The sequence below is a fragment of the Vitis riparia genome, chromosome 3 (genome assembly GCF_004353265.1).
Source record: "Vitis riparia cultivar Riparia Gloire de Montpellier isolate 1030 chromosome 3, EGFV_Vit.rip_1.0, whole genome shotgun sequence".
In the NCBI taxonomy this organism is placed as follows: Eukaryota; Viridiplantae; Streptophyta; class Magnoliopsida; order Vitales; family Vitaceae; genus Vitis; species Vitis riparia.
The window spans coordinates 20,095,367-20,122,135 of NC_048433.1; the positions used below are offsets into that span (position 1 = coordinate 20,095,367).

The window sequence follows — 26,769 nt, forward strand, 5'->3', positions numbered from 1 at the left end:
CTTTCCTGTTGGCGGAAAAAGGAAAAAGGCTTGGAAGGTTGCTCCATTATGCCTTTTTTGTCTATTTGGAGGGAAAGAAATAGGAGAGCCTTTGAGAATTGTGAATGTTCAGATCATTCTTTAAAAAGTTCTTTTTTGTATCTATTTTGGGATTGGGTAAGATTGTATATTAGGGATTGGGTAAGATTGTATATTGGGGAGGGCTCTTTGTCGATGCTTGATTTTGTAGATTGGTTAAGAACTCTATAAGGTGCGGTTGTTTTTGTGTGTCTGCACTTTTTTGTTTTTTGTTTCCTTGTACACATCGTGTATACTTTTCTTTTTAATACAATTACTTTTTTACCCATAAAAAAAAAAAAACAAAACATCCTATTGCTAAAGATGTCTCATATCATAGAGTATCTCACACCATGAGAGCCTTTACTACTAATCTATTTAGTGCTGAAATTCCAAAGAACGTATAGGAGGCTTTGGCTATTCCAAAGTGGAAGCAAGCTGTTTTGGAAGAAATGAGGGCACTTGAGAATGATGGGACATGGCACCTTGTGGATGCACCAAGAGGAAAGAAACCCATGGGCTGTAAATGGGTATTCACTGTGAAGTACAATGCAGATGGATCCATTGAAAGGTACAAAGCAAGGTTGGTTGTGAAAGACTTGACACAAACCTATGGGATTGACTACCAAGAGACATTTGTACCGGTTGCAAAATTGAATACAATAAGAGCTCTCTTATCCCTTGCAGCCACCTTGAATTGGTCTTTACAACAATTAGATGTTAAGAATGCTTTTCCAAATGGTGAATTAGAGGAATAACTTTACATGTCTTACAACTAGGTTTTGAAAGAAGATTTGGAAGTGAAAGGTGTGCAGGTTGAAAAAAACTAATTCCTATGGAACCAAGAGCTTGGTTTAACAGATTTGCAAAGTCTATTAGAAGCCATGGGTACTCACAAAGCCAAGTAAATCATACTCTCTTCTCAATCATTCTAGTGATGACAAGCTTGTTATACTAATAGTGTACGTGGATGATATCATCCTTACTAGAGATGAGTTGAATTAGAGAGATTGAAGAATTTTTTGGCTAAAGAGTTTAGGATCAAGGATTTGGGAATGTTAAGGTACTTGTTGGGAATGGAGTTTGCTAGATCAAAGGAAAGTATTTTTGCATCACAAAGGAAGTATACACTGGATTTGCTCAAAGAAACTAGATAGCTAGGGTGTAAAATAATCGAGACTCCAATCGATTGTACTTGCAAATTAGGGTTACTAAAAAGAGTGTCGGTGTGCTGACAAAGAACACTATCATAAGCTTGTGTGAAAACTTATTCAGTGACTGCTGTGAGCCAATTCATGCACTCTCCAAATTAAGAACACCTTGAGGCAGTCTATTGAATTCTTAAGTACCTAAAAGGGAGTCCAGGAAAAGGCAACAATAGCCTTTAGATTGAAGCCTATACAGATGCCGATTGAACTGGGAGCATAACAGATGAGAGATCTACTTCAGGTGACTGTTCTTTTGTAGGAGGAAACCTAATGAATTGGAGGAGCAAGAAGCAGTCTATTGTTGCAAGAAGTCGGGCTGAAACTGAAGAAATTGCTTGAAGACCTAAGAATTTCTAGTAAGAAGCCAATGAAGCTCTACTGTGATAACAAGGTAACTACTAACATTGCTCATAATCCAGCTCAACATGATAGAACTAAGCATGTTGAAGTGGACTGTCACTTCATCAAGGAGAAGCCAAAAGCCGGACTGATCTGCATGCCTTATGTACCTACCAAAAAACAGTTAGAAGATGTTCTAACCAAGGTACTTCATGAAGGGATGTGTAATAGAACAATGAACCATTAGAAATGATATTTATCTTTCACATGATAACAAGAAAATAATAAGTTGGTCAAGATGAAGATTCGAATGCTTTCCTGGAATGTAAGTGGGGCTAATGATAGAGACAAAAGGAAGGTGATCAAAGCTTTGATAAAAAAGAATAAGGTGGATTTGGTTTGCTTGCAGGAAACTAAGATCCAGGAAATGTCAAGGGGTCTCGTTCACAATTTAGGAGTAGGGAGATTCTTAGAATGGGGAACTATGAACTCAAGGGGAGCTGTTGGAGGTCTAGTGGGTTTTTTTGGGATAATAGGGTGTTGGAATTGGTTGAATTGGAAGCAGGCATGTTCTCAATCTCTTGCCATTTTAAGAATTGTGAGGATGGCTTCAGGTGGACTTTTATTGAGGTTTATGGCCCAACTCTAAGGAGGGATAGGGAGTGTTTTTTGGATGAGTTGGGGGCCATAAAGGATCTTTGGAGTGACCTTGGTGTGTTGTTGGGGATTTTAACTCAATTAGATGTCGTGAAGAGCATAGCAGGGGAGGGAGTTTGAACTCAGACATGAGAAGGTTCACTAAGGTAATGGAAGACTTAGAGTTAAAAGACCTGCCGTTGTTGGGGGGGGCCCTTTACTTGGAGTGGAGGGGTGAACAATCAGTCAAATGTCAAGGCTAGGTTGGTTTTTAGTGAATAAGGGGTGAGACTGTCGTTTTAGCGGGTCGATGCAATGTGTCTTTCCAAGACTTGTGTCTAACCATTTCCCTGTTCTTTTAGAGGGCAGAGGTCTGAGGAGAGTTCCCTCCCTTTTTAGATTTGAGAATATGTGGCTGAAGGTGGAGGGCTTTAAGGATCTCTTGAAGTTGTGGTGGGAGGGGGACAACTTTAATGACTCTTCAAGTTTTATTTTGGCGGCAAAATTAAAGGCCTTGAAATCTATATTGAAGGAATGGAATAGGACAAACAAAAGACAACCACTCTCTTCCTCATCAAGAACAACACCCCTCCACCCACCCACCCACACACACTCTTTTTGACAAATAAAAGGATAAATTTTATAAGTAAACAAGAATGCTATACATTAAGTTATATAGGACATATACAAAGGGTACCCAAAGACAACCCTGAAGGGGGTTTATGTCTTTGTTACGCATGCCAAGCTCAATTAGACAGAGACTAGAGCACATTCAAAGGAATTTCCCTTGGGGAGGTGGAAATTTGGAGCGAAAACCTCATTTAGTAAGATGGAAGTTGGTGTGCTTAAGTAAGAAAAAAGAGGGTTTGGGGGTCAAGTGTCTTTTCACACTCAATGAGGCTCTTCTTTGTAAATGGAATTGGCAGTTTGCAAATGAGAGAAAGGCTTTGTGGAATCAAGTGATTAAAGGAAAGTACGGGGAAGAAAGGGGGGGATGGTGTTCTCGGGAAGTGAGAAAGACGTATGATGTTGGGTTATGGAAAGAAATAAGGATAAACTGAGACATTGTAGGTACTAGGATTTCTTTTCTTGTAGGTAATAGGCAGAGAGTGAGATTTTGGAGGAATAGGTGGTGTGGGAATTCTCCTTTGTGTGTGTCATTCCCATCCTTGTTTGCTTTAGCTGTTGATAAGTAAGCATGGGTGGCGGATATTTGGGACCCCTTGGCTAAGAGGGATGGAACCCTTGTTTGTCAAGATCCTTTAATAATTGGGGAAGGTAAAAAAGATCATCTTGTTAGTTGGGATGTAGTGTGTAATCCGAAGGTAAAAGGGGGATTGGGATTTGGGAAGATTTCTCTAAGGAATCTCGCTCTCTTAGGGAAATGGTTGTGGAGGTACCCTAGGGAGAGTTCAGCTATGTGGCATCAGGTCATTTTAAGCATTTATGGAACACATTCCAATGGTTAGGATGCCAACACTATAGTCAGATGGTCACATCATTGTCCTTGAAAGGCTATTGCACAAGTCTTTCAGGATTTTTCCAAGTATACTCGGTTTGTGGTAGGAGATGGGGAAAGAATTCAGTTTTGGGAAGACTTGTGGTGGGGGGACCAACCTTTGGGTTCCCAATATCCAAGACTATTTAGAGTAGTCACGATAAAAATATTCTTATATCTTCAATTCTCGGTTCTGTTCGCCCCTTCTCTTGGAACTTTAATTTCCGTCGTAACATTTCCGATTCTAAGATAGAAGATTTAGAAAGCCTCATGCGGTCACTTGATTGTTTGCATTTATCCCCATCGGTTTCATATGCGAGATCCTGGTCTTTATCTTCTTCGGGGCTTTTTACAGTCAAGTCTTTTTTTCTAGCCTTGTCCCACTTTTCCAATTCTTCTCCAGTTTTCCCTACTAAGTTTGTATGGAATTCTCAAGTCCCTTTTAAAGTCAAGTCCTTTGTCTAGTTAGTGGCACACAAGAAGGTAAATACTAATGACTTGCTACAATTGAGAAGACCCTACAAAGCTCTTAGTCCTAACATTTATAAGTTGGGTATGAAGCATGGAGAATCAGCAGATCATCTTTTCCTACATTGTTCTTTGATGATGGGGTTATGGCACAGATTATTTCAGTTAGCCAAAATGGATTGGGTTCCCCCAAGGAGCATCTCCGACATGATGTCCATCAATTATAAAGGTTTTGGATTATCCAAGAAAGGGATAGTTTTGTGACAAACTGCGTACACTGCTTTAATTTGGGTTGTGTGGCGGGAAAGAAATGCAAAGATATTTGAGGATAAAGCAAAGAATTCAGAGAATCTTTGAGATTCCATTCACTTCCTTGCTTCTCTCTGGGCTTTTTGTTCCATGGTTTTTAAGGGCATTCCCCTTAATGTGTTACAACTAGATTGGCTAATAGTGTGTAGCTCCAACGGGATGGTCTAATCTAGAGAGTTTGTTTGTTTTTACATTGTAGTTTTTTTTTTTTTTTTTTATTCTTGTTGTTTAGTTTTTCTTTGGTGGGAGGATTTCTCATCCTTCTCTTGTACTTCTTATTTCTATCAATATATCTCTTTGTCGTTTCCTATCAAAAAAAAAAAAAAAAAAAAAACAGATCCTTTAATAATTAGGAAATGGAAAAGGTGGAAATCTTCTTGTGGCAACTACATGGGAAGAGTGTGTGCAGTGATGTGGAAGACAGAGTGTTTTGGACTAAAACAAAGAGTGGGAAGTTCTCAGTCAAATCCCTCTACTATGCTCTAGAGCCAGCCAAACCTTCTTTGTTTCCCTCAAGTTGCATTTGGAATGTGTAGGTGTAGCCCAAGATTAGCTTCTTTGCTTGGGAATCTACGTAGGGCAAATCTTTAACTTAGGATTTAATTCAAAAATGAGGGTAGGCCCTAGCAAATAGATGCTTTTTGTGCCATGAGAAGGAAGAGACTATAGACCACCTTCTTCTTCATTGTATTAAAACAAGGGTCTTATGGGAATTGTTCTTCACCTTGATTAGGGTGTCATGAGTGCTGCCTTCTTCAGTTAGGAAGACTCTCCTTAGTTAGCATGGTTCTTTTGTGGGCAAAAAACATAAAAAGGTGTGAAGAGCAGCTCCTCTATACATCTTTTGGATGGTTTGGAAGGCGAAAAATAGATTGGCCTTCAATGATGATGTGCTTTCGATTCAAAGACTCAAATATTTTTTTTTCTTTTTCCCTTTGGTCAGAGGCAAAGTTGTTTATAGCTAATCACCCTCTAACTTTACTTAGTTTTATTGATTGGTTGGGTTCTAGTTAAGGTTGTTTTTTTTACTCGACTGGGCGCTTGTTTACTTGTACTTATTGGCCAGTTTGGCGGTGGGTGTATAGGTATTGTATACCTTGAGTCACTCTTTTGGTGCCTCTTTTCAATAGATCTTTTCTTTACCTATCAAAATAAAAATAAAAATGAAAACAAAAAGTAACAATTATTCTTTTTAATCCTGAGACTTTAAAAAAAAGGACATAGTCAGAATTTTTATTTGAAAACAGAGAGAACCGATTCCACAATCATAGCCACATTCTAAATGTGAATATATGGTACAAAGCAGTTCCATGTGAAGTACATTACAATGTGGAAATGCTGGTCACTTTATAAATCACAAATAACAATTGATAAAGACATGCTGGTCACTTTATAAATCACAAATAACAATTGATAAAGACAATCATGTTTTCTTTATGAACCCATCCATAGTCGACAATTGCTAGTAATGGGCTTCGATCACATTTTCCTTGTAGGCTTTCCATGCTGATGGTTCAGAGGAACACATAGCAACACTATGAAGTATCTATGAGATAAAAAATGAAGTACAGTCAACACTATACTTTGTAGATTTCATGCTCAGTGCACAGACCAAAAAAAATAAAAAGACACACACATGCATGCATATGAGATATCCAGTGTGCTTCATTAAACAAAAAACTGACCTGCCCACTTATGTTCACCAGATAGCTTAGTAAGAGAAGAATGTCCAAAGCAGATTCAAACATCACTTTTGCAACTTGAGAAGTAGCTTGGACCAAAATGGAAGTATTGATATTAAATAATACTTCAGAATCCACTCCCTGTGTCATTTTTCGAGGTACAAGAAATTTTAAATAGCTTTCTATGACATCCAAAACCCTGCTCCATGAGCTAGCTTTGTTGCACAAAGCATGAAGAGACAAAAGCATGTCAACAGAAAATTTCCTCAACATTTTGTGATTAGCCAGTTCCTTCTCCCAAGCACCATCTGCTCCAAGATCTGATATAGGGAGTGCTGCTACCGAGGAACTACATCCAGTCTCTAAGATCTTTAGTAATCGAGGAACAATTTCTTCAGATGAAATGATTGGTGCACTAATAAGAGATTCATAAAACAGTGCTGAAGCAGTTTTGCCCAGTTGTTGGCTGATACTACTAATGCATCGGAGCACTTCAAAAAGAATTTCACGTTCTAGATCATCACCATACAGATCAAACCCAGAGTTCACAAAATCACCAAGTTCATCAAAAGAACCTGGAAATATACAAACATATAAGTTAATATAAGAAGCAATTCCTTAAAAGAAAAAAAGGAAGAAAAAAAAAAAGGGATCTTGTCCACAAGCTCACTTTAGGAAAATCAAGGTTCTCAAGCATACCATAGATAAGCAGCTCAATATCCTCCAAACAGCGGAACAAGGATAATGAATCTTTTCTGATTAGACCAACAGCACCAGTCGAGGAGTCAACAAGCAAACCATATGGTGCACTGTTCTTGCACCAGTAATGGAAATAGCGCATACAAAAATTTTTCCAGCAATAAATTAATGTACTTGGACTTTCAGGGACACCCTAATAAAAACACAGTAGATCAGTGTACCAACTTTCTCCTTGAGAAAAATGGAAAAGATAGGGAAGAAAATTTTGGGTGAGAAATGAAAGATAAAATGAAATAAATGACAATAATGAAAGCAAATAAAACCTCATGTTCAATCAGCGAAAGGATCTCCTTTTTCAGTCCATCAACAGTCAAGGACTGGAACTCAGAATTAGTCCAGTGTTTGTTATAATCTTGTAATGTTGTACGTAGAACACTGTTATGATAAACCCCAGGATGAAGCAGCCTCCGTAAGAAAATAGAAGACACAAATGAAACAATTTGCTCCTGCAAAATTTCACATTGGGCAAAATATTGTCAGATGTCTGTAAGATGCAAATAAATTCCCATAAAACAAGTCTGACATACAGGAAATGCCAAAAATTAGAAGATCTATCCTAAAAACTTAAAAGTTTTTCATGGGCCAAATAGTTAATTGAACAAGATTATGCTTCAATGCAGGACTGACATAAAATGATCAATGATATCTAAGAAGAAATAACTACCAAAAACATTGCTATCAATAAAAGTAATGAAACTAATTCTGAAGTGGTGAGTTTCATATAAATAGCATATAACACCAAGTTATCATATAGAGGGGTAGCCTTGTGGAGAGAGACTCCTTGTTATGTTATGGGTTATATGATTTAAACTCCGAGAGGAGCACCAAATTTTTTTAGCTCAAGTGGAGACAAGTGGACAAATGCTTGGGAGAAAATATGTTACCTCACAACTCCTTGCCCCTTGGATGTATGTATCCAAGGAGTTGTTGAGAACTCCTTTGAGCATTTTTTTAAACCATAATGGACATCATTTTGTTAGCCTTATGAATTATACTAAAATCAAGATGGGATATACACTTCCTCAAAATCCTCTCTAGTAGAACCACTCATGGCTAGGGAATCAACTTCCTCCACTCTGTGTCAAGACATACATGAAACTTCATTGCCTAATCTCTTAATGGATTCTGTATTTTCTTCATGAAAAAACTGAAACACTATTGTCCTATTACGATAGAGCCCTTAAAAGTAATGATATGATGTAACATTTGATTTCATTATATATGATATCAATTTTTTTCCCTATCCTATTTACATCATTATGGTATATTTGAATATTCAAGTCTAATCCCTTATATTATACATGACCTAAGTGCATTCTAGTTGCATGGAAGATTCAAGTTATAGGTTCCTTACAAGATGAGTTTGTTCACGACAAGTTCATGAACTTAAACAATCCATTAGAAGCCGTAACGCACTACCTCCTAATTGATGAAATGATTTGTCTTAGTCATCAAGATAATTATCCCATGTTGAATGTATTAGTGTGTATGGTTACACATTGATTAGGACCTACAGAGAGTCATGACTGAATAACTATCGGGTTGTAATGACTACTCCAAGCTCCTATGTTGCATGAGTTCTCAACTTTGAGAGTACAGTGTGCTAGTATTGAGGTAATAGGTGACTTTAACCTAAGGGTGAGATCCTAGAATAATAATACATTTCCCACAGATTCGATAACTGGTGGTCTAGGTAGATGACAACAAATATTCTCAATAGAGGCACTATGACATCTCATGGATTTGAGATAGTATGTCCCCTTGGGTGATCCAGACATTCGTGATCAAAAAATCTATGATTATAATAATTCCTTAAGTGGGATTTGACATATTTCCTTTATGGATGAGAGTATGTCAGTTGATCATGATATAGATGGATCTTACACTCAAACATTAGATAGGTTATCCCGAAAGGTTAATTAATTAATGTCATAGAAAACCTGCATGTAAAGAATAGTAGGTCATAAGAAGGTCATGGTTGGAGAGCAAAGAGGGCTTATGGGGTGTTCGGAGTAGGGGTGTGGAAGGAAATTTTGAAGGAAACTCAATGGTGTTGGGACAACATGGGGTTCATAGCTGGGAAGGGAAGCAAAATCAATTTTTGGACTGATGTTTGGTGTAATGGTACAAGGCTGTCCCAAAATTTCCCTCATCTATTCGCTATGGCTTCCCATAGGAATGCTACGATGGAGATGTGGGATCAGAATTTCGGTCAAGGGGGTTGGAATCTAAGATTTTTGAGGGATTTTAACGATTGGGAGTTGGATATGATAGGGGACTTGCTCCATGCTCTGAGGGGTTACAAGCCTTCAATGGAGAAAGATTCAGTTTGCTGGAAGGGAGGAAAGAATGGAAAGTTTAGGGTCAAAGAAGCGTATAGATTGGTGGCCAGAACCAATGATATTGTTTTTCCATCAAGATGCATTTGGGTGGATTCAGTTACTACCAAGGTTGCATTCTATGCTTGGGAGGCTACATGGGGGAGGGTGCTCACTCTTGATAGGCTCCAGAAAAGAGGATGGCAGCTTCCTAATTGTTGCTTTCTGTGTGGTTGTGAAGAAGAAACTGTAAATCATATACTTATACACTGTATAGTGGTCAGAGTTCTGTGAGATATTGTCATTGGGTTATCAGGTGTGCAGTGGGTCTTTCCAGAAACTGTAAAGGAGGTCTTAACTAGCTGGAAGGGCCCTTTTGTGGGAAAGAAAAGGAAAAAGATATGGAAGTTCATACCGTTGTGTATTTTTTAGATGGTTTGAAAGGAAAGGAATAGACTAACTTTTAAAGGGGGAGTGTTAGATATTCAAAAGCTTAAGAATTCTTTTGTTTGTAGTTTGTGGAGCTGGGCTAGATTGTATATTGGAGAGGAGCGTCTATCCCTTATAGGGTTCTTGGAATGGTTAGCGTCCAACTAAGGGGTGGTGAGACTTTGTTGGTCTTCTTTTTGCTTTGAGAGGGGGTAGTTGCTTTGTATACCCCCTGTATACTTTGTAACTTTCCGTCTCTTTCTTAATACATTTTGCTTTACTTATCAAAAAAAAAAAAAAGAATAGTAGGTCATATACTCAAAAAGTTAATTAATTAATTTATATTTTGATTTAATGTCATTAGATATTGGAGTGTAGTTGACTCTTTTTAGTGAAGTGTGGCGTCAATTTCAGAATTTGATTCTTGAATAGCCAATATTTCCTTATGGATCCTAGTGGTTCATGGTTGAGCTCACATTCTTTGATGACACATGGTTTGAGGAAAATTTTTATTTAATTGTAAGTGTAAATGTATAAGCACAATGTTGCACAAGTGCTTATAATTAAATGATTTATAGTTTCTAGTTTCTACTTGGGTTGTTTAATTAATTGAAGCCCATAAATTAGTCAATTAATTAAATAAGATTAAATAGGAACAAGTGGGTTGGATTAAGTGACTTAAACCCATATGTTGGGCCCTAGTCACTTAAGCCTGCTTGGTGGTCTATATGAACCACCTTAGGGTCTATAGGATTAGATAGTGTTGTGATCTTCCATCTTCCAAAAAGAAACCTTAACCTCCATAGCCTTTGTTCCCTCAAGGAAGAGAAGCTCACACTTCTCTTATCCTTAAATCCAGAGAGAGAACCATTAAGTGGAAGGCTTTAGGATATTGAAATCACTCTACATTGGCATTGAAAAAGGGATTTGAGAACATTCAAATTCAAGGTACATTCTAAAACACCATAGAAAGTAAAAGTTGAAAAATAAGCATATTTCATAGCCCCTAAGGATCTTAGATGCATGTTCCCCATTAAATCCCAATTCCCAAAAATTTCATCATCCCATCTCATCATGAAGTGAACATGGAGGGATCCCTATTCTCATACATCCTAGGAGTATTCCCTCTTTTGCCTCATGCTAATATTCCAGAAGAGCTTTTAACTTCTACCTTAAACGCAAAACCATTCTCAAATTATCAAACAAACACCAATCGAAGTTTATTTTGATGAGTACTAAAAGAAATCTTCAACATGGAAGTGGCATGCCAAGGCCCATACTATTACTTTCTTTGGAATTGGACCTTCAAAACTAACTTGGTTGAACAAGAGGTAGAATACCTATAACCTCACTAACTATGCAAGAAGAATTGAATGACTCATCAATAAAGAGACACCAACACCCCTCATCAAGTATAGAATTGACAAAGTAAAAACACTAAATAAGGAGGGAAGTGAATTCAACTGTCTTACAATCATCACGATTTCTAAAGACATTGAGAATCCAAGAGGGTCCAATAATTAAAGGAAGCTGGAGATTAGCCACAATCTTTTTTTTTTTATAAGTAAAGCAATTGTATTAAAAGTGCCAAAAAACGCATAAAGCATACACGATGTATACAAGGCTAAGAAAAATGAGGGATAAATAAAAAACCAACACCTTCGCTTCACTTATTGCCTAACCAATCTATGAAATCTAGGGGACAAAGAATTAGACTCTATATGTACCTTAATCCACTTCAAAAACATGTATATGGAGTGTAAAATCGTGTGGTCTGTTAGTTTAGAATCTTTAAAAGCTCTTTGATTTCTCTCCTTCCATAATGTCTAAAATAGGCACAAGGTGCAACTTTCCAAGCCTTCTTCCTCTTCTTCCCAACAAAGGCACCCCACCAAGTAATGAGGGCATTCTTGATTGAGAATGGCATCACCCATTGAACATCAAATATAACAAAAATAAGGTTCCACAACATGCTTGCCTTAGGATAATGAATGAGAATATGGTTTACTGACTACTCTTCACCCTTACACAAATAACATCTGTTTGGAAGGCTTCAACCCCTCCTTTTTAGTTGATCCAGAGTTAGAATTTTTTCCTAAAATGCTTCCCAAGCAAAGAAGTTTACTTTCATCAGCACCCAAGGATTCCACACCAAGCTTGTGGGGAAACCTTTCGGATAACAACCCACTAAGGAGAAGTAGTAAGATTTGACAGAAACGTACCCCCCTTCGCCAACCACCAAACTATAACATCCTCTACTCCTCCATTGATCATGTGCCCTTGCAACCTTCTAAGCAAACCTTCCACCTCACCTAACTCCCAATCATTTATCTGTCTAGAGAACTCTGGATTCCAACAACCAATCTTCCCAACTTACTCCCACAACTAATCTACCCAAGCTTCTTTATCAGTGGCAATTGAAAACGGCTTTGGGAATGTCATAGCCAAAGGTTCCTCCCCACACCACCTATCTTTCCAAAACCTCACCCTCTTGCCATCTCCCACCCTAAAGCCAATCGTATCATAGATATCCTTCCACCCACATCAAATAGTCTTCCAAAGACTCACCCTCTAGCCTTCTATCGAAATTCTAGAACACCATCCCCCCTCTTCCTTTCCATACTCCCTGCAACCACTTGTTTCCAAAAGGAATCATTCTCAGAAACAAATCTCCAACACTACTTCCCAAGAAGAGCCTTATTTAGAAGAGATAACTTCCTAACTCCCAAGCTAAGACTCACCTTATAGGGGATCACAAATAAAGACATGAAATAGATAGGCAAGCTAGATAAGGTGCCCTTTAATAAAGTCAGTCTCCCTCCTTTTGACAAATAATGCCTCTTCCACAAAGCAAGTCTTCTCTGAAATCTTTCCTCCACTACATCCCAAGCATGAACAGATTTGAAGGGAGCTCCCAGGGAAAGACCCAAATAAGTAGAAGGTAGAGAACATACTTTGCACCCCAACACCTTAGCCAAATCCTCTATATTAGAGACCTCTTCAACGGGGATTAGCTCACTTTTGTCCATATTAATTTTTAAGCCAAAAATTGCCTTGAACCACATGAACGCCCAACTCAAGACTTCTAAATGCTCCTTGTTTGAGTCACCAAAAAGGAGATGGGACACCGCCCTTCCTACTCTTCTTCTCCCATAAGCCAAAAAACCCTGAATGAAGCTTCCTTCCAAAGCCTTCTTCAATATATGGAAAATGCCTCCATTGCCAAAATGAAAAGAAAGGGGGAAACGGGGTCTCCCTGTCTCAGACCTCTAGAGCTAGCAAAGAAGCCGATAGGAGTTCCATTAATTAGAATCGAAAAGCGAATAGAGGAAATGCACCACCTCATCCACCTAACCCACTTGGCCCCAAAGCTCATTTTTTCCATGACTGTTAATTAGAACTCCCATTTCACGTGGTCATAAGCCTTTTCAGTGTCCAATTTGCAAGTGACTCCCTTATCAGAGCTCTTAAGCCTTGAATCTAAGGCTTCATTAGCTATGAGGACTGCATTCAAGATTTGTCTGCCCTCCATGAAAGCATGTTAAGAATTTGATATTACTCTCCCAACCACTCTTTTTAACCTGTTAGCCAAGACTTTAGCTAGAAGCTTATAAAGGCTCCCCACCAAGCTAATAGGTCGAAAGTCCCTCAAATCCTCTACACCCTTTTTATTAGGAATGAGCACAATAAAAGTAGCGTTAACACTTCTCTCAAAGAAACCTGAGTGATGAAATTCAACAAAAAGTCCCATCACTTCAAACTTCATAATGTCCCAACAAAACTACCAAAAGGCCATGGAAAACCAATCCAAACCCGACACCTTATCCCTACACAAACTAGAAAGGGCAGCAAGGATCTCTTCTTCAGAAAAAGAATTCTCCAAGGCCCTCACTACTTCACTATCTAGAATCGAAAAGGGTAACCCATCAATGCTTGGTCTCCACCCATCAAATTTTGACAAAACTCGTTAGAAAGAGTTAACCACCTCCTCCTTTACCTGATCTTCTCTTGTCAACCTTTTTCCATTCACTTTGATGAGAGCCAAATAATTCCTCCTCCGAGCATTAGCCATCTTGTGGAAAAACTGTGAATTTTATCAACTTTTTTCATCCATAGCTGTCGTGACTTCTACCTCCACGAAATCTCTTCCATACTTGCCCATTTACTGAATTCCTCTACAACCCTTCTCCTACCCTCCGACTCTTCAAGGGATAGTCCCAAATCTCTTTATTTGGCATCCCAATAACCAATCTGAGAGAGGGCAAACTCTTTGTTAGAGGAAACATACCCAATCACCTCTCTATTCCAGGTTTTGAGATCCTGCTTCAACGCCTTTAGCTTGCAGGCTAAGATGTGGCTAAACAAACCACTAAGAGTGTAGTCTGTCCACCGTCTCCTCACCAGATCTTTCAACCCTTCCACTCTCAGCCACATGTTCTCAAAACAAGAGGGGGATTTACCGCTTCTAATCCCTGCTCCCTTTAGAAGAATGGGCACATGATCGATTGTAGGCTTAGGCAACAACTTCTAAGAGAGACCATTAAAGTGACTTACCCACTCTTCTAAGACTAAGAAACGATCTAGCCTAGAGGAGTATCTGTTATTCAGGCCACCACACCAGGTAAAACACCCCCCATCTAGGGGTAAGTCCCTCAAAAGAAGCTCTTCAATGACCTCCCAAAAACGCCTCATTGCAGAAGAGAGTCTTGAACTATTTCTCCCTTCTTTAGGAAATCTAACCACATTGAAATCCCCACTAATGCACCAAGGATCACCCCACAGCTCTCTGATATCCCCAAGTTCTACCCATAACTCCTCCCTATTAGCACTGCTTACTGGCTCATACACCCCAATGAACACCCAAATGAAATTGCCATCACCATTTTTAAACCTACAAGCAACAGAGTACACACCTAATTCCATTTCCAGAAGCTCCAAAACTCTACTATCCCAAAAAACCAAAATGACCTCTCGAATCCACACTTTTCCACTTCGAGACTCTGCCTACCCCCAACTTTCTCACAAACAAATTCGTCATATGCTGAACCTTAGTTTCCTGCAGGTAAACTAGGTCTGCCCTCTAAGCTCTAATAAGAGCTCTCACCATTTTCTGCTTATCCCCATCATTTAAATCCCTTACATTCCAAGAGAGAATTCTAATCTTCATCCCCACAGTTCACAAAATTCCCCAAAGAGTTCCCACCCCTTTTTCTGATCCCTGAAGTTGAGTCATAATTGATGGAGCATAGAAGATAGCATAATTCTCTATCAAATCTAGATCCCGAGGTTGAAACTTTCTTTTTTCCCTGTTGAGAGCTTCTGCCCTTCTTCCTGGACTCTAGTCTCCAACAAAGGGCCAAAATTTCTCTTTCAAAACCTTCAACTGACATTCCCACAAGCCTATTAAAGGCCAAAAATTTGCCAAAAGATCCCTTAGAAAGGTCCCCCTCAATCAGACCACCAATTCCAGCTCCGTGATTGACCCTTTCGCTGAAATCCACCTTCTCTACTGGCGTCCCATCTATCTTAATGACACTCAAAGGCCCAGGCTCCATTACCACTCCTCCCACAATCTGAACTAACAAGCAATTGGAATAGTCTGTTTATTAAATAGGACAATTAATTTGTATTTTGATGAGTACTAAAAGAAATCTTCAATATGAAAGTGACACATGCCAAGGTCTACGCTATTACTTTCTTTGGAATTGATCCTTCAAAACCAACTTGGTCAGACAAGAGGTAGAATACCTATAGCCCCACTAACTACGCAAAAAGAATTGAAATGACTCGTCAATGAAGAGATACCAACACCCCTCATCAAGGGTAGAATTAACAAAGTAAAAACACTAAATAAGGAGGGAAATGAGTTCAACTGTCTCACAATCATCGCGGTTTCTAAAGACATTGAGAATCCAGGAGGGTCCAATAATTAAAGGAAGCTGGAGATTAGCCACAATCTGAACTAACAAGCAACTGGAATAGCTTGTTTGTTTAATAGGACAATTAATTTGTGGGTCCAGTCTTTTGGAGAAGTGTGCCATGTTGCATGAAAATGTGACACAACCTATAATAAAAACCTATCCAACATACTCTACAGTTCTCCCACAATATGCAACAATATCTAAAACATCAGGAAAAAAATGATAATATATTTGAGATCCAATTTTGATGTAGGCTTGACATATAACAGCAATTACAATACTCGTGATTCCATTTCTAACTTGACTGCAACAATTTATATGTAAATTTTGTTTGTTAATAATTTGAAGGTCAAAATAACAGGCAAGTAACAAAATAATCATAGATGCAATGATAACACAACACTAATAGTAATACTACCTTCATAGTGGAAAATAGTGAATGGGTGATCCAAAGAAGATCATCCAAACAATGTTCAGAACTTTGAAATAGCTGGTCAGCAACAAAAGTTTCCTGCAAAGCATAACAGTGTCCTTCTTCCCTAACAAGAAATTCAGGAACATTCAGCCCAAAAAATTAAATAATCATATCAATTAAAAAGGAAATATCTATTCAACGGTTGAAATAAAATACACTTGGATAATAAATAAGTAAATATAGAAACATATACATGTCCATGCAGGTGTCTGCGAGGGTGTGCATTTGTGAATATTTATACAAATACCTGATTTTTCCATAAGATTTATACTATACTTATGTATCCACAATCAAGTAAAACGTGTCTGTGTTGTGTGTGAGCACATAAATATCTTGTGTCATTTTCACAATCAATTGTAATGAAGGATGAAAAATGAAATCTAGGTGCTAAACAAGAGTAAAATTAATAACAACCAGTAAAACCACATAAAACACGAGCTTAAGACATGAACATGCTAGCACCATGAGCAATCCAATTCTTTGAGTTCATCATATCTAAACATGAAAAGTTTAGAATATCATAGAGAGCACCCCAAAAAAAAAAAAAAAACACCGCACTGGCAGGCAAATGTCCAATGAATTTCAAAGTTTCAAATAAACAAACCCAACATGAGTAAAATGGACACATTTCTCTCATCTCTGCTGGGATATAATAAGCAAAAAATGTACATAGAAACAGCAGATAGGATAAACATGATGAAGTTTATGGAAAATTTTAAGATTCTCTAAACATGGCCAATTAAAAAGTGACAGGCATTAAAGTACTTACAGATTAGTTTTTGTATGAAACAGGTTGTGTGATATCAACCCGTCTTGTTTTAGCATCCATATCTTATTTGAAGTAAGTTTCACATCAATGAATTTCCCCTGAGAGAATTCAAGCATTAGCGCATCCAATGCAATGAATAGACTTTCATCATTAAATAAGAACAAAGTGGGGAAAGCAATAGTTGGACAAATAAATTGTATACCTCCTCAGAAGGGATATTTTGCATTGAGGGCTCCAAAAAGAAAATGATCCTGTCTCCCACACTAAAACGGAGGTGATATATGGAGATCATCTCCATGTCGACTTCCTTCAGAATTGGGGAAAGAAATCAGATAGTATCACAGCAAACAACATGAATGTAATCAGAAAGACCAGCTAAGTATCCATTAAAAGTTAACTTCACATTCAATCAAACCAATTTGACATCATTACTCCTAAAAACCTACTAAGATATCTATTAGATGAATATCAAGCATAGAAAGAAGTCATATCATATATTAAAGGTAAAAGCTTTAGCCAGTTTAATAGCATTTTGTACATCATGTTCATATTGTTAAAAGTTTTGCTTTCTTTTTGTTTATTGATATTATATTTTCCACCTTATATTCTTTTATTTTCCAAATACTCATAAGCAATAAACACATTTTCTCCCGTGTTTCAATATTTTTACTTTTAAAAGTAGGGGCATGTTCTAAAAAGAGCATCCAATAGGCGCCTCTGATAACCCAAATGATTGGACTACATCCAGATATCAATAATTGCTGCCAGACACATTTGGACCTTCATGAGTTTAGAGTCCATTTTGGATTCATTCTAGAACCTGAATCACTTATCTTATAATTCTTTATAACTAATGTGATTGGTAAAATAAAAAGAAAGTGATTGTCAGAGAATTGAGGGTTTCATAGATCATGCCATGTGTCTCAGTTTTAGTTGCACCATTGCAGGCCACCTATCCCATCACTGTGGAGAGTTGCTTTGCTTGTGCCATGTCTTTTGCAAGCATAAACAACTAATCATATGTCTCATTTATGATGCCTCACAACCCTCATGCCAAGTATCATCCTCTGGATCTGCTAGTAACCCCTTGTTTGGGCTTCTTCCAAAGCCAAGGTGTCACATCCTTGTGCCTTTCAGGTGTAATGCTTTGAAATTTTCTATTGCAAATCACCCTTAAACAGATGTGCATGCATTCCTAATGTTATTTTGAGGTCATCATATCTTAGAATTTCAAAGCCCCTTCAAGAGCTTAAAATCCCTCCCTAAATTCCACCTCCAAAATTATTTGTTCAAATGCAATCTAAAACTAAACAAATATAAGGCACACAGAGAGAGGGGCTTAAAATCAATCCCTAAATTCTACCTCCACCATTCTTCATCCAAATGAAACCTAGAAGTCTAAAACTAAACAAATATATGGTGCAGAGAGAGAGAGGGAGAGAGAGAGAGAGAGACTTTTGTTACTGGCTTTAAGTTATTGGGAAGCTATATAGAACAGTGATAGAGATATTATGCACAAAAAAACAATCTCCTAATAGGAATACCAGTGAATATTAAATTCAAGATTTATTCCTACTTTCAAGTTATTGAGAAGTTATATAGAATAGATGTAAGACCACTGTACAAAAAACAATCACTAAACTGCAATACTAGCATATATTAAATTCATTAAGTTTTAACTGTCTAAAGAATTATATAGAATCCAATTAGCAATAAGAAATAAAATTATATACCAAAAAAATAATTACACTGGAACACTGGCACACATAAAAATGCGATAGAAGAGAAGAATAAGGAAACATTTGCAACATATTTCAACATTAAGGACAACTACAATACTTAATTTTAAATCACATACCAAAGCATGTCTACATAAGATCACCAAAGGAATTACACTTGTATCATAGTTAGCTTCACCCACCCATAACCTTAAAAATGTAGCTCCTGAAAAAAAAAAAAACAAAAGATAAAGAAATGAAGAAAACAAACAAGAGCTAATGAAGTGCAACTCTTAGAACAAGGCTGTTACTGTTCTTTTAAGTTTTAAGAAAAATAAATAACATCATTAGCTTCATGGCTATTTAACTATGTCTCATAAGATTTCAAGCAAAATGGACCATACCAAAATTAAAGCAACCAACAGGAATCAGAAGATCCGGAACAAAAAAAACTACCTAATTATTTGAATCCTTTTTAGTTGTTATGGAGCCTACAAATTATACTCCTTTTGGTTGAATCATATCAACTTCAATTTTTACACTTTATCCTGATAATATCAGTATAAAACCACATTGGATTCTTCCTGAAACTAGCCTAGAATCAGATCTTGTTTGGATTCCCAGCTTCATTCTTGCCCTGATGTACCAAGGAATTTTTGGAATCCATCAGAACATTCTAGGAGAGAGAGCTTGTAATGATCTTGTTGAAGAAGCAAAAAAAGGAGGGATTCCACCAATTAGCCCTACCCGATAACCAAACAACAGAATTATGGAAAGCAGATAACCAAACAACAAATGTTGCTTAGAACATCATCTATGCTGCTAGAAAACTGCTTTATTTCCTCAAGCAGGTACAACATCTTTGTCCAAGCTCCATGCCAACTATTTTTAGGGTCTATGGCAGAGAAGCTTACTAGTTGCAAGATTTCAGAATTCCCTTTTTGACCTTTGGGGCTATACCCATAATATCCTTCTGATGGACTCACTATTCTCTTGAATTTCACCATTATGTAGCTTCCTTTTTCATTTTTATACGTGTTCCTTGCAACAATCCCAAACTATCTCAATTGACTCTCCCCTACCACTAGGGCGAAAAACCCTTTTTTTTCCCTCTTACACTGCTGTGTTAGTTTGTGTTTTCCATTTATTATTATTTTTTGTTTTTTGGTTTTTGTTTTCTCTCTAGGAAACAATGAAGTACTCACAAAAGAAGACGGTGACACCATAACAGCGCCTAATCCACAAACCCCATTTTACTTATTCCTAATTGTTGCCAAACCTTTCTACAGAAAACCCTAAATAGAAGTTCCCATTATGGTCCTGCAACTCCTTGATCAATAAATTTTAGTCAATGTTTTATGAAGTTTATTGGAATTTTCTAAATGACTACGTGCTCAAATTTTGGTGTATGGCAACCATGTCATGAGAAGATGGAACATATCATGAAAAGTGCGATCCTTGAAACACATATATGAATAGGCTTCTAGTATTAGGATAATGGATTCATGTAGATTTAAGAAGCTCTAACCAAGAACTATTCAGGAAAGGAGCGGAACTGAAATCAACATATAGTTGTATAGCCCTCTTTGTTTAGTAGAGGTTTACTCAATTCTTTTGGTCAGGTTTGTACATCATGGGGAGGACTTCATCCTTCTCATGTTTTTTTCTCAATTAATACATTTGTTCGTTTCTGATTATAAAAAAAAAATCAACATACAAACCTGGCAATGGTGTAGAGCTCATGGTACAACTGAAAATCTTGCTATGGCTTAAAAGATCCCATACTCGTAACATCCCATCAAAATGAAGCACAAAAACAAGTTTTCTACCAGCCACCTCTGATATTACTAAATCCTGAACAGGCGACACCATCCTACCCCTGCAGAACATGTTTAAGGAACATTATGTTCATCAGAATGCATGGAAAAACAAAGAAAGATACATAAACAACAATTCAAATGCATTATTTACATTGTAAACATCAATCAACTACATGAAGAAATCACATTTTCATCAATCAAGTACACTATAACACAATGATCTGTTTTTTTTTTTTTCTTTTGATAGGTAATATGATACAACAATCTTATGCAGCACATACCACAAATAGTGATTAAAGAATAAGCAAGAATCCAAGGTGCTAAACAGAAACTTAATAAGTTAGAGGATAACAAGCCCCTCTATAAAACAAATCAAATTGAAGAGGAAAGTTTTGGGAGTTGAAGACACTCTCCTGGCAGCTGCAACTTTTGAAGGCAGGGCCAGCCACTTTGCTTTGGGAAGGGATTTACTCTTCTTCTTTCCCTTCTGTTTATGCAGCTAGGTCACCAGATGATGGTAGTAGGCCTTTGAATCAGCCCTTAGAAACAATTGTGACTGGAGAAGCAATCTCAGTGAAATGTGGGGCTTTCCGATGGGTCTTTGGGCGAGGGAGACAGACTGCTCAGGATGAAGCTTCAAGATTGTTCAAGCTGGTCGGTATGGGAAGAGCATCCTTCTGATGGCCTCTTTAGTAAGTTGGTTAATTTTAGTATCTACATAGGGATGGCTATTGTGGTTTTTGAAAAGGAGATTATCTCCCCCTTTTGAGGAAGATGGAAGAAAGGAGAGCACTGGTGTCAATGTAATCGGGGGGGGGGGAAGCTAACTTGTCTTCTAATTTCAGGAGGGAGATCGGAAAATTGGAGTATTTGGTTAATTACAAAAGCTCTCCAACAATAGTTAGGGCTAGGGGGAGTTGTAGTGGGGATCCAACTCTCATGTGTGAGGAATCAAGGGCATCTCAATTGTTGGTTTTGTTGGTGTTTAAGCCTAGAAAAGGGTTTTTTTTTTGGTGTTGTGAGCAGTTGGGACAAGAGAGGCGGGGGACAGTTTGGTTTTCTGGGTTGTTAGGGTTGTGATTTAGTTTGGTTGTTTGTCCCTTGTTTTTCTCTTTCTTTTCTTACTGGCCTTTGGACGCTTTTCATATAGTTCATGTTTATGTTGATGTGCCCTTTCCTAGTGCTTTTAATATATTCTCTTATTTTACCTACTTTTATATATATATATGCATAGTCAAAGGCTAGCATGAGAATGGAATTCTCCATCACGCAGCAGGCTGAGCAACACATAATCCTATAAAGTTTTTCTTTTCCCTTTTATACACACACACACACACAAAGAGAGAGAGTGAGAGAGTCAGGCATGAGAGAGTGGAAGAAGAAGAAATAAGATGAGAGAGAACAGTGCAAGACTATCTTTAAAGACTTATTAGAAAATGAGTTGTGGATGCGTGTGAGAGAGAGAGAGAGGCTCTTCCACATATCAAGCCTACTTGAAGTTGATGTCCCACCCATTGGAGTGCAATCCATATTTACTTTCTATAGTAGACTGCAGAGAATTTTGTTTCCTAGAGAATCTAATTTTGTAAGATTGCTTTTTGATAGGTCTAATTTTGTAAGATTATCATCAGAATATCCATTCTTGATTATATGCTTTTTCAAAATAGAGTGATTCCACAATTTCATTCTTGTCTTCCTTTCCAGTCATTCTTCATCTAGGCACCTTGACATTTGAAAAACCTTAATGAGCTACCAACCCTAGGATTGGCATTGTGCCTTTGTTCTCTTAGGACTGTCATTCTATCCCCTTCCACTGATGTTGGAAAGGTTGAGCTCTTTCCATTCAAAATCCTTCTTTTGTTGCTTCCAAGAAGATAGTTAACATTTTTCTCATTGAGTAAAATGATTTAGATTTAATGCTTTCCCAAGAATGAAAAATATCACATGGTTAATGGCTCATAAAAAAGTTAATAATGATCATATACTTCAAAATAGAGACCCTACAAAGCTATTATGCCCAACAGATGTATTGTGCACAAAGAGCGCATCCTTCAAATATGCTTCCAATAAAACTATGCCACAATGATCTACTCTCCCTAAGAAACCCACAAAGTCACTAACTTAGAATTCCTCTTTTCCTCACAAAGACCCTCCCTAGACCCAAATTTCATCATTCTTCTGCTTACAAGCCTACTTCCAGCCTAGTAAAATGATCTTTCTTCTCTCCCTCGACATCCATCAAAGAAAACTTTTCATGGATTCTCTCAATCTTATAGGCAGCATCACTTGATATCATGAAAACCATTTCAACCTCAAGCCTTTAATGAGGCCTCTATCTTAAACTCATCAATGGATACCAAAGTCGATATTAGGAAGTATGATTGTTCTCATGTAGATTAAAAATTCATTTCAAGAAGATTTATGGTGAGAGCACTAACCTCTTTGTTTCATAGACCCTCACCTCTATATATCTTTTTGTCAGGTCATTTTTCATTTATTGTCTTATTACCTTGGAAATAGGGCTTTTCATTTGTTGGTGCCTCATGAGCAAGGATAAAAAATCGGTTATCGCGAAAATATCAATGGTTGGATTTTATGGAAATATCATGAAATATTGATAGAAATTTTAATGAAAAATATTAATGAGAAGGAAATTAATCAAACCTCATAGAAATTATTGGAAAAAAACTCTATGAAATGATAAATATATATATATTATTTTAATAGTGTTAATAATTAAAATATAATTATTTTAATAACAAAAAATATAATTTATGACATTCGGTAATAACAAGTAGAACATGAAAATACCTATCAAAAAAACAAATAGAACTTGAAAATACATTTAATACTAAAATGATGATTTATTTAATATTCATAATATAAAATAAATAATGATATATATATATATATATATATATATATATATATATTATGTTTAAAAATGTTAATAATTTCATTTATAAATAATACACAAAATATATAAAAGAGACTCATTAATAAGATTGTTATGATGCTTTTATATTTTTAATAATATGTTAAATGAAATTTGAGAAATAAAATAATTAAACTTGATTTTATTAAAGAGACTGTCTAAGTGAAATAAGGTTTATATAAAAATATATCAATATATACAACAGGAGGCAAAGTAGCCCAATTGGCCACCATCTCTTTGCTGCATGCTGGAGATCTAGATTCGATTCCAGGCTCCCTCCCCTTCCAACTCTTTGAGGCTTTGATCAATTGACCCCGACATTGACTGGTCAATGCCGCTTTGACCCCCAATAAAAAGGTGGCTTTGGCAAGAAAATCTTGGTAAAAAATGGAAATAAAATCAGAAAATTGAAATTTTCCAAAAAAAATTGGGGAAAAATCGTCTAACGGATATTTCTACCACAACATTGGTTTCCAGGGTTTTGCAAAAAAATCTAGATAGAGGTGAGGATTGTTGACAATCTGTAAAATATTTTTGGTTATCTCACTTGTTTTTGGGTGGTTGTTGCTAAAGAGTTTGTTACTACTCCCATCAGCATCTTCTAGTTTGACCAAAGACGAGAAACTTGCTTTTTGCGTCAGAGAAAGGGTAAGGGCCTAACTTATAGGTTGCCTTAAACCCAACTCTTTTAGATGTTAATTGGATGCCTAGGTCAGGAGAGTATTAGAATTTAGTTCAAAGAATATAAATGTGGGCTTGTTAGAGCACTTCGTAAGTCAACTGTATAAGATAGCAACTAAGGCAGAGATCTTTTTTTTTTTTTGATCAGAAACGAAGAAGAATATATTAATAGAAGAAAAGATACAGGAGAAAGAAAAGATACAAAAGAAAGAGAAGAAAGCAAGGGAAGGATGAGAGGTCCTTCCTACACAAACTAAACAAAGGAGAAAACTCCCAACAATAGAACTCTAAGAACAAAGAGAAACCCCAACAAACTTTAAACTTTTGAGGCGTAAACCGCAATCTAGTTGAGTTGTAAAACACTTAGAGGAACTCCTCTAAAAACTTCAGTACAAGAAGCCCAAAGAGAATAATAGAATTGAATCAAATCCCATAACATCTCTTCCGTTCTCCCTTTATCCTCAAATATCCTATTGTTTCTCTCTTGCCACACCAACCAAATCAAGGTAAGGCAAGCGATTTGTCAAAGTGTCTTGCCTCTTAATGAGTTCCCCAAGCCTTTAAAAGTAATAACCATCATGTCCTCAACACTCCTTGGAGGGACCCAAACCAACCCTACTAGATTGAACAACTTGTGCCAAAGTCCAATGGTAACAGGACAATGAAGAAAAAGGTGGTCAATCGACCCTCCACTTCCTTTGCAAAGAATGCACCATTGAGGACAGAGGGATTTGTAGGGTCTTCTCAATTACAGTTTATCATTGGTGTTTACCTTCCCATGTGCTACTAACCAAGCGAGGGCCTTAACCTTTGAAGGGGCTTTTGAACTCCACAAGAACTTGGCCGGAAGGAACAAGATAGGATTTGAGACTTTTGACAAGGCCAAGAAAAAAAATTTCACTGAAAACAATCCTGACGAAGACAAAGACCACGCCCTTGAATCTGCCATAGAAGGAGAGAAAAGCATAGAACTAAGGGAGGACATTAATCTCTGAATGAGATCAATTTCTGAATCCGTAAGATTGCGGCGAAAGTTAAAATTCCAAGACAGTGGAAAAGAATTGCCAAGGACATTTGAGATAGTGAGGTTTTTCACAGAAATAACTCTGTAAAGATCAGCAAATTGAGAACACAAAGTTTGGTTACCCCACCAAAGATCTTCCCAAAAACGAATTCTCTCCCCATTGCCCACCACTAGGCGGACAAAAGGGGAAAAAACCTGGAAAACTTGAGCAATAGCCTTCCATGGACACCTGTGTGACCATCTAACCACCATGTTGGCGTCCCATCCAGTAGGATGTGTCCCATATATACTCGCAATAACCTTATGCCAAAGACCACTCCTTTCTCTAGGGAACCTCCAAAGCCATTTCCCTAAGAGAGCATTATTTCTCATAGAAACTAAGGCGGAGATCTTAGCTGCACTAGAATCCTTGAAAAAGGTGCCATTGCTAAGGGTTACTAACCTTATGGAAGAGGACTTGACGATAGCCCTTTCTAGGGCAATTTAGAATACAAGAGGGCCTTAGTGGAACAAGATATGACTTGTGGATCTGTAAGTTTTTTAACCTCTCTAGAAGCCTTGATACTTTTTTGCATGGCAGTGTAGGTAGGCAAACCAGGAAGCAGAAAAAGGGGAATCTTTTTGTCTGAGGAGTTTGGATGAGACTGCCTTCCCTCTAAGTCATTTAGGCTTCCTTCTAATGGATCATTTAGAAGGGTGAAGAGCCTCTTGTTGGAAGTCTCCTTTCTTAGGCTTCCTTTACATTTTACTTTCTGTTGTTTGCTTTGCAAATCTCAGACTTCCTGCATTTTTTTTTTTTTTTCTTTTCACATCTTTTTGTCTTTCCTATAAAAAATACAAAAATAAATAAATAAAGCTCTAGCAAAAAATGTGAAGAAGGCAAATAGTGTACTACCAACAAGGAAAGCTTAGGGAGATTGGTAAGTGCAGGTTTTTAATAGGATTTTTTGAGGGTATCCTCAGATCTATATAGAAAAAGAAAACCAAATAAAAAGAAATTCATAAGTTATAACATAGGTAATGCTTTTCATTTATTGTCAATAAGCCTGCAAAGGCAAGGACACTGCAAATTTCCATTCTCCTTTTGCTTTTGTTCATCATAGAGAAGGAAGTTTTAGATCAATTATTTAAAAAATAAGCAGGCATTATGATAAAATTTTCAATAATAAACGTAATGGATTTCTGATCCAGATGTAATTATTTGCCAATGCCGATGATGCAATAGGAAAAATAAACTTATCCAAATATACTATTTAGTAGTGAATAAGAACATATGGATATTTTCTGTAAAAATAATTCAATACAAAAATCAGTACCTTGAGATGAAACCCCACAAACGACCAATTCCTGCATCATCCCGCAGCTCATGTACAAAATCTGAGAATTGAAAATAAGGGAAATAGAAGTCAGAAATGAGGTCCAAGCACAGCAGAAGAAAGTAGAAAGTTACAAGATACAGAATGTTGGGGGCTGCATAACAATGAAAAAGAAATTTCTGCCACAACTAGACTACAAAAACTCGGAAAAGAAATGTATGTTTTAATGATAACAAGCCACAAAAGCAATAACTGAATCCTCTACATTGCTACTCTATATCCATCTTCCCCAAGAAACTCCCAAAAGAGGAAAAAGAAAATGAAAAGACAAAAAATGCCACTTATTTCAAGTGTGAGCATTAGTCCATCAGATCCAATAATATACCTACACACTACTTGTTACTCTC

At 37.1% G+C, this 26,769-nt stretch overlaps 1 protein-coding gene across 1 annotated transcript in view; it reads right to left on the minus strand.

Moving 5' to 3' along the window:
- The window catches only part of LOC117911047 (nuclear pore complex protein NUP160), a gene marked incomplete at its 5' end in the record, with an annotated part of 51,223 nt that extends 24,682 nt beyond the window's left edge, over positions 1-26,541 (minus strand). Inside the window, 9 exons of the mRNA XM_034825206.1 lie at positions 6,201-6,772; positions 6,897-7,089; positions 7,220-7,402; positions 16,043-16,163; positions 16,869-16,966; positions 17,071-17,175; positions 18,727-18,812; positions 20,308-20,465; positions 26,363-26,541. Of these exons, the coding sequence (XP_034681097.1) occupies positions 6,201-6,772; positions 6,897-7,089; positions 7,220-7,402; positions 16,043-16,163; positions 16,869-16,966; positions 17,071-17,175; positions 18,727-18,812; positions 20,308-20,465; positions 26,363-26,541 (1,695 nt within the window). The remainder of the gene's footprint in view (positions 1-6,200; positions 6,773-6,896; positions 7,090-7,219; positions 7,403-16,042; positions 16,164-16,868; positions 16,967-17,070; positions 17,176-18,726; positions 18,813-20,307; positions 20,466-26,362) is intronic.
- Positions 26,542-26,769: the final 228 nt, after the last annotated feature.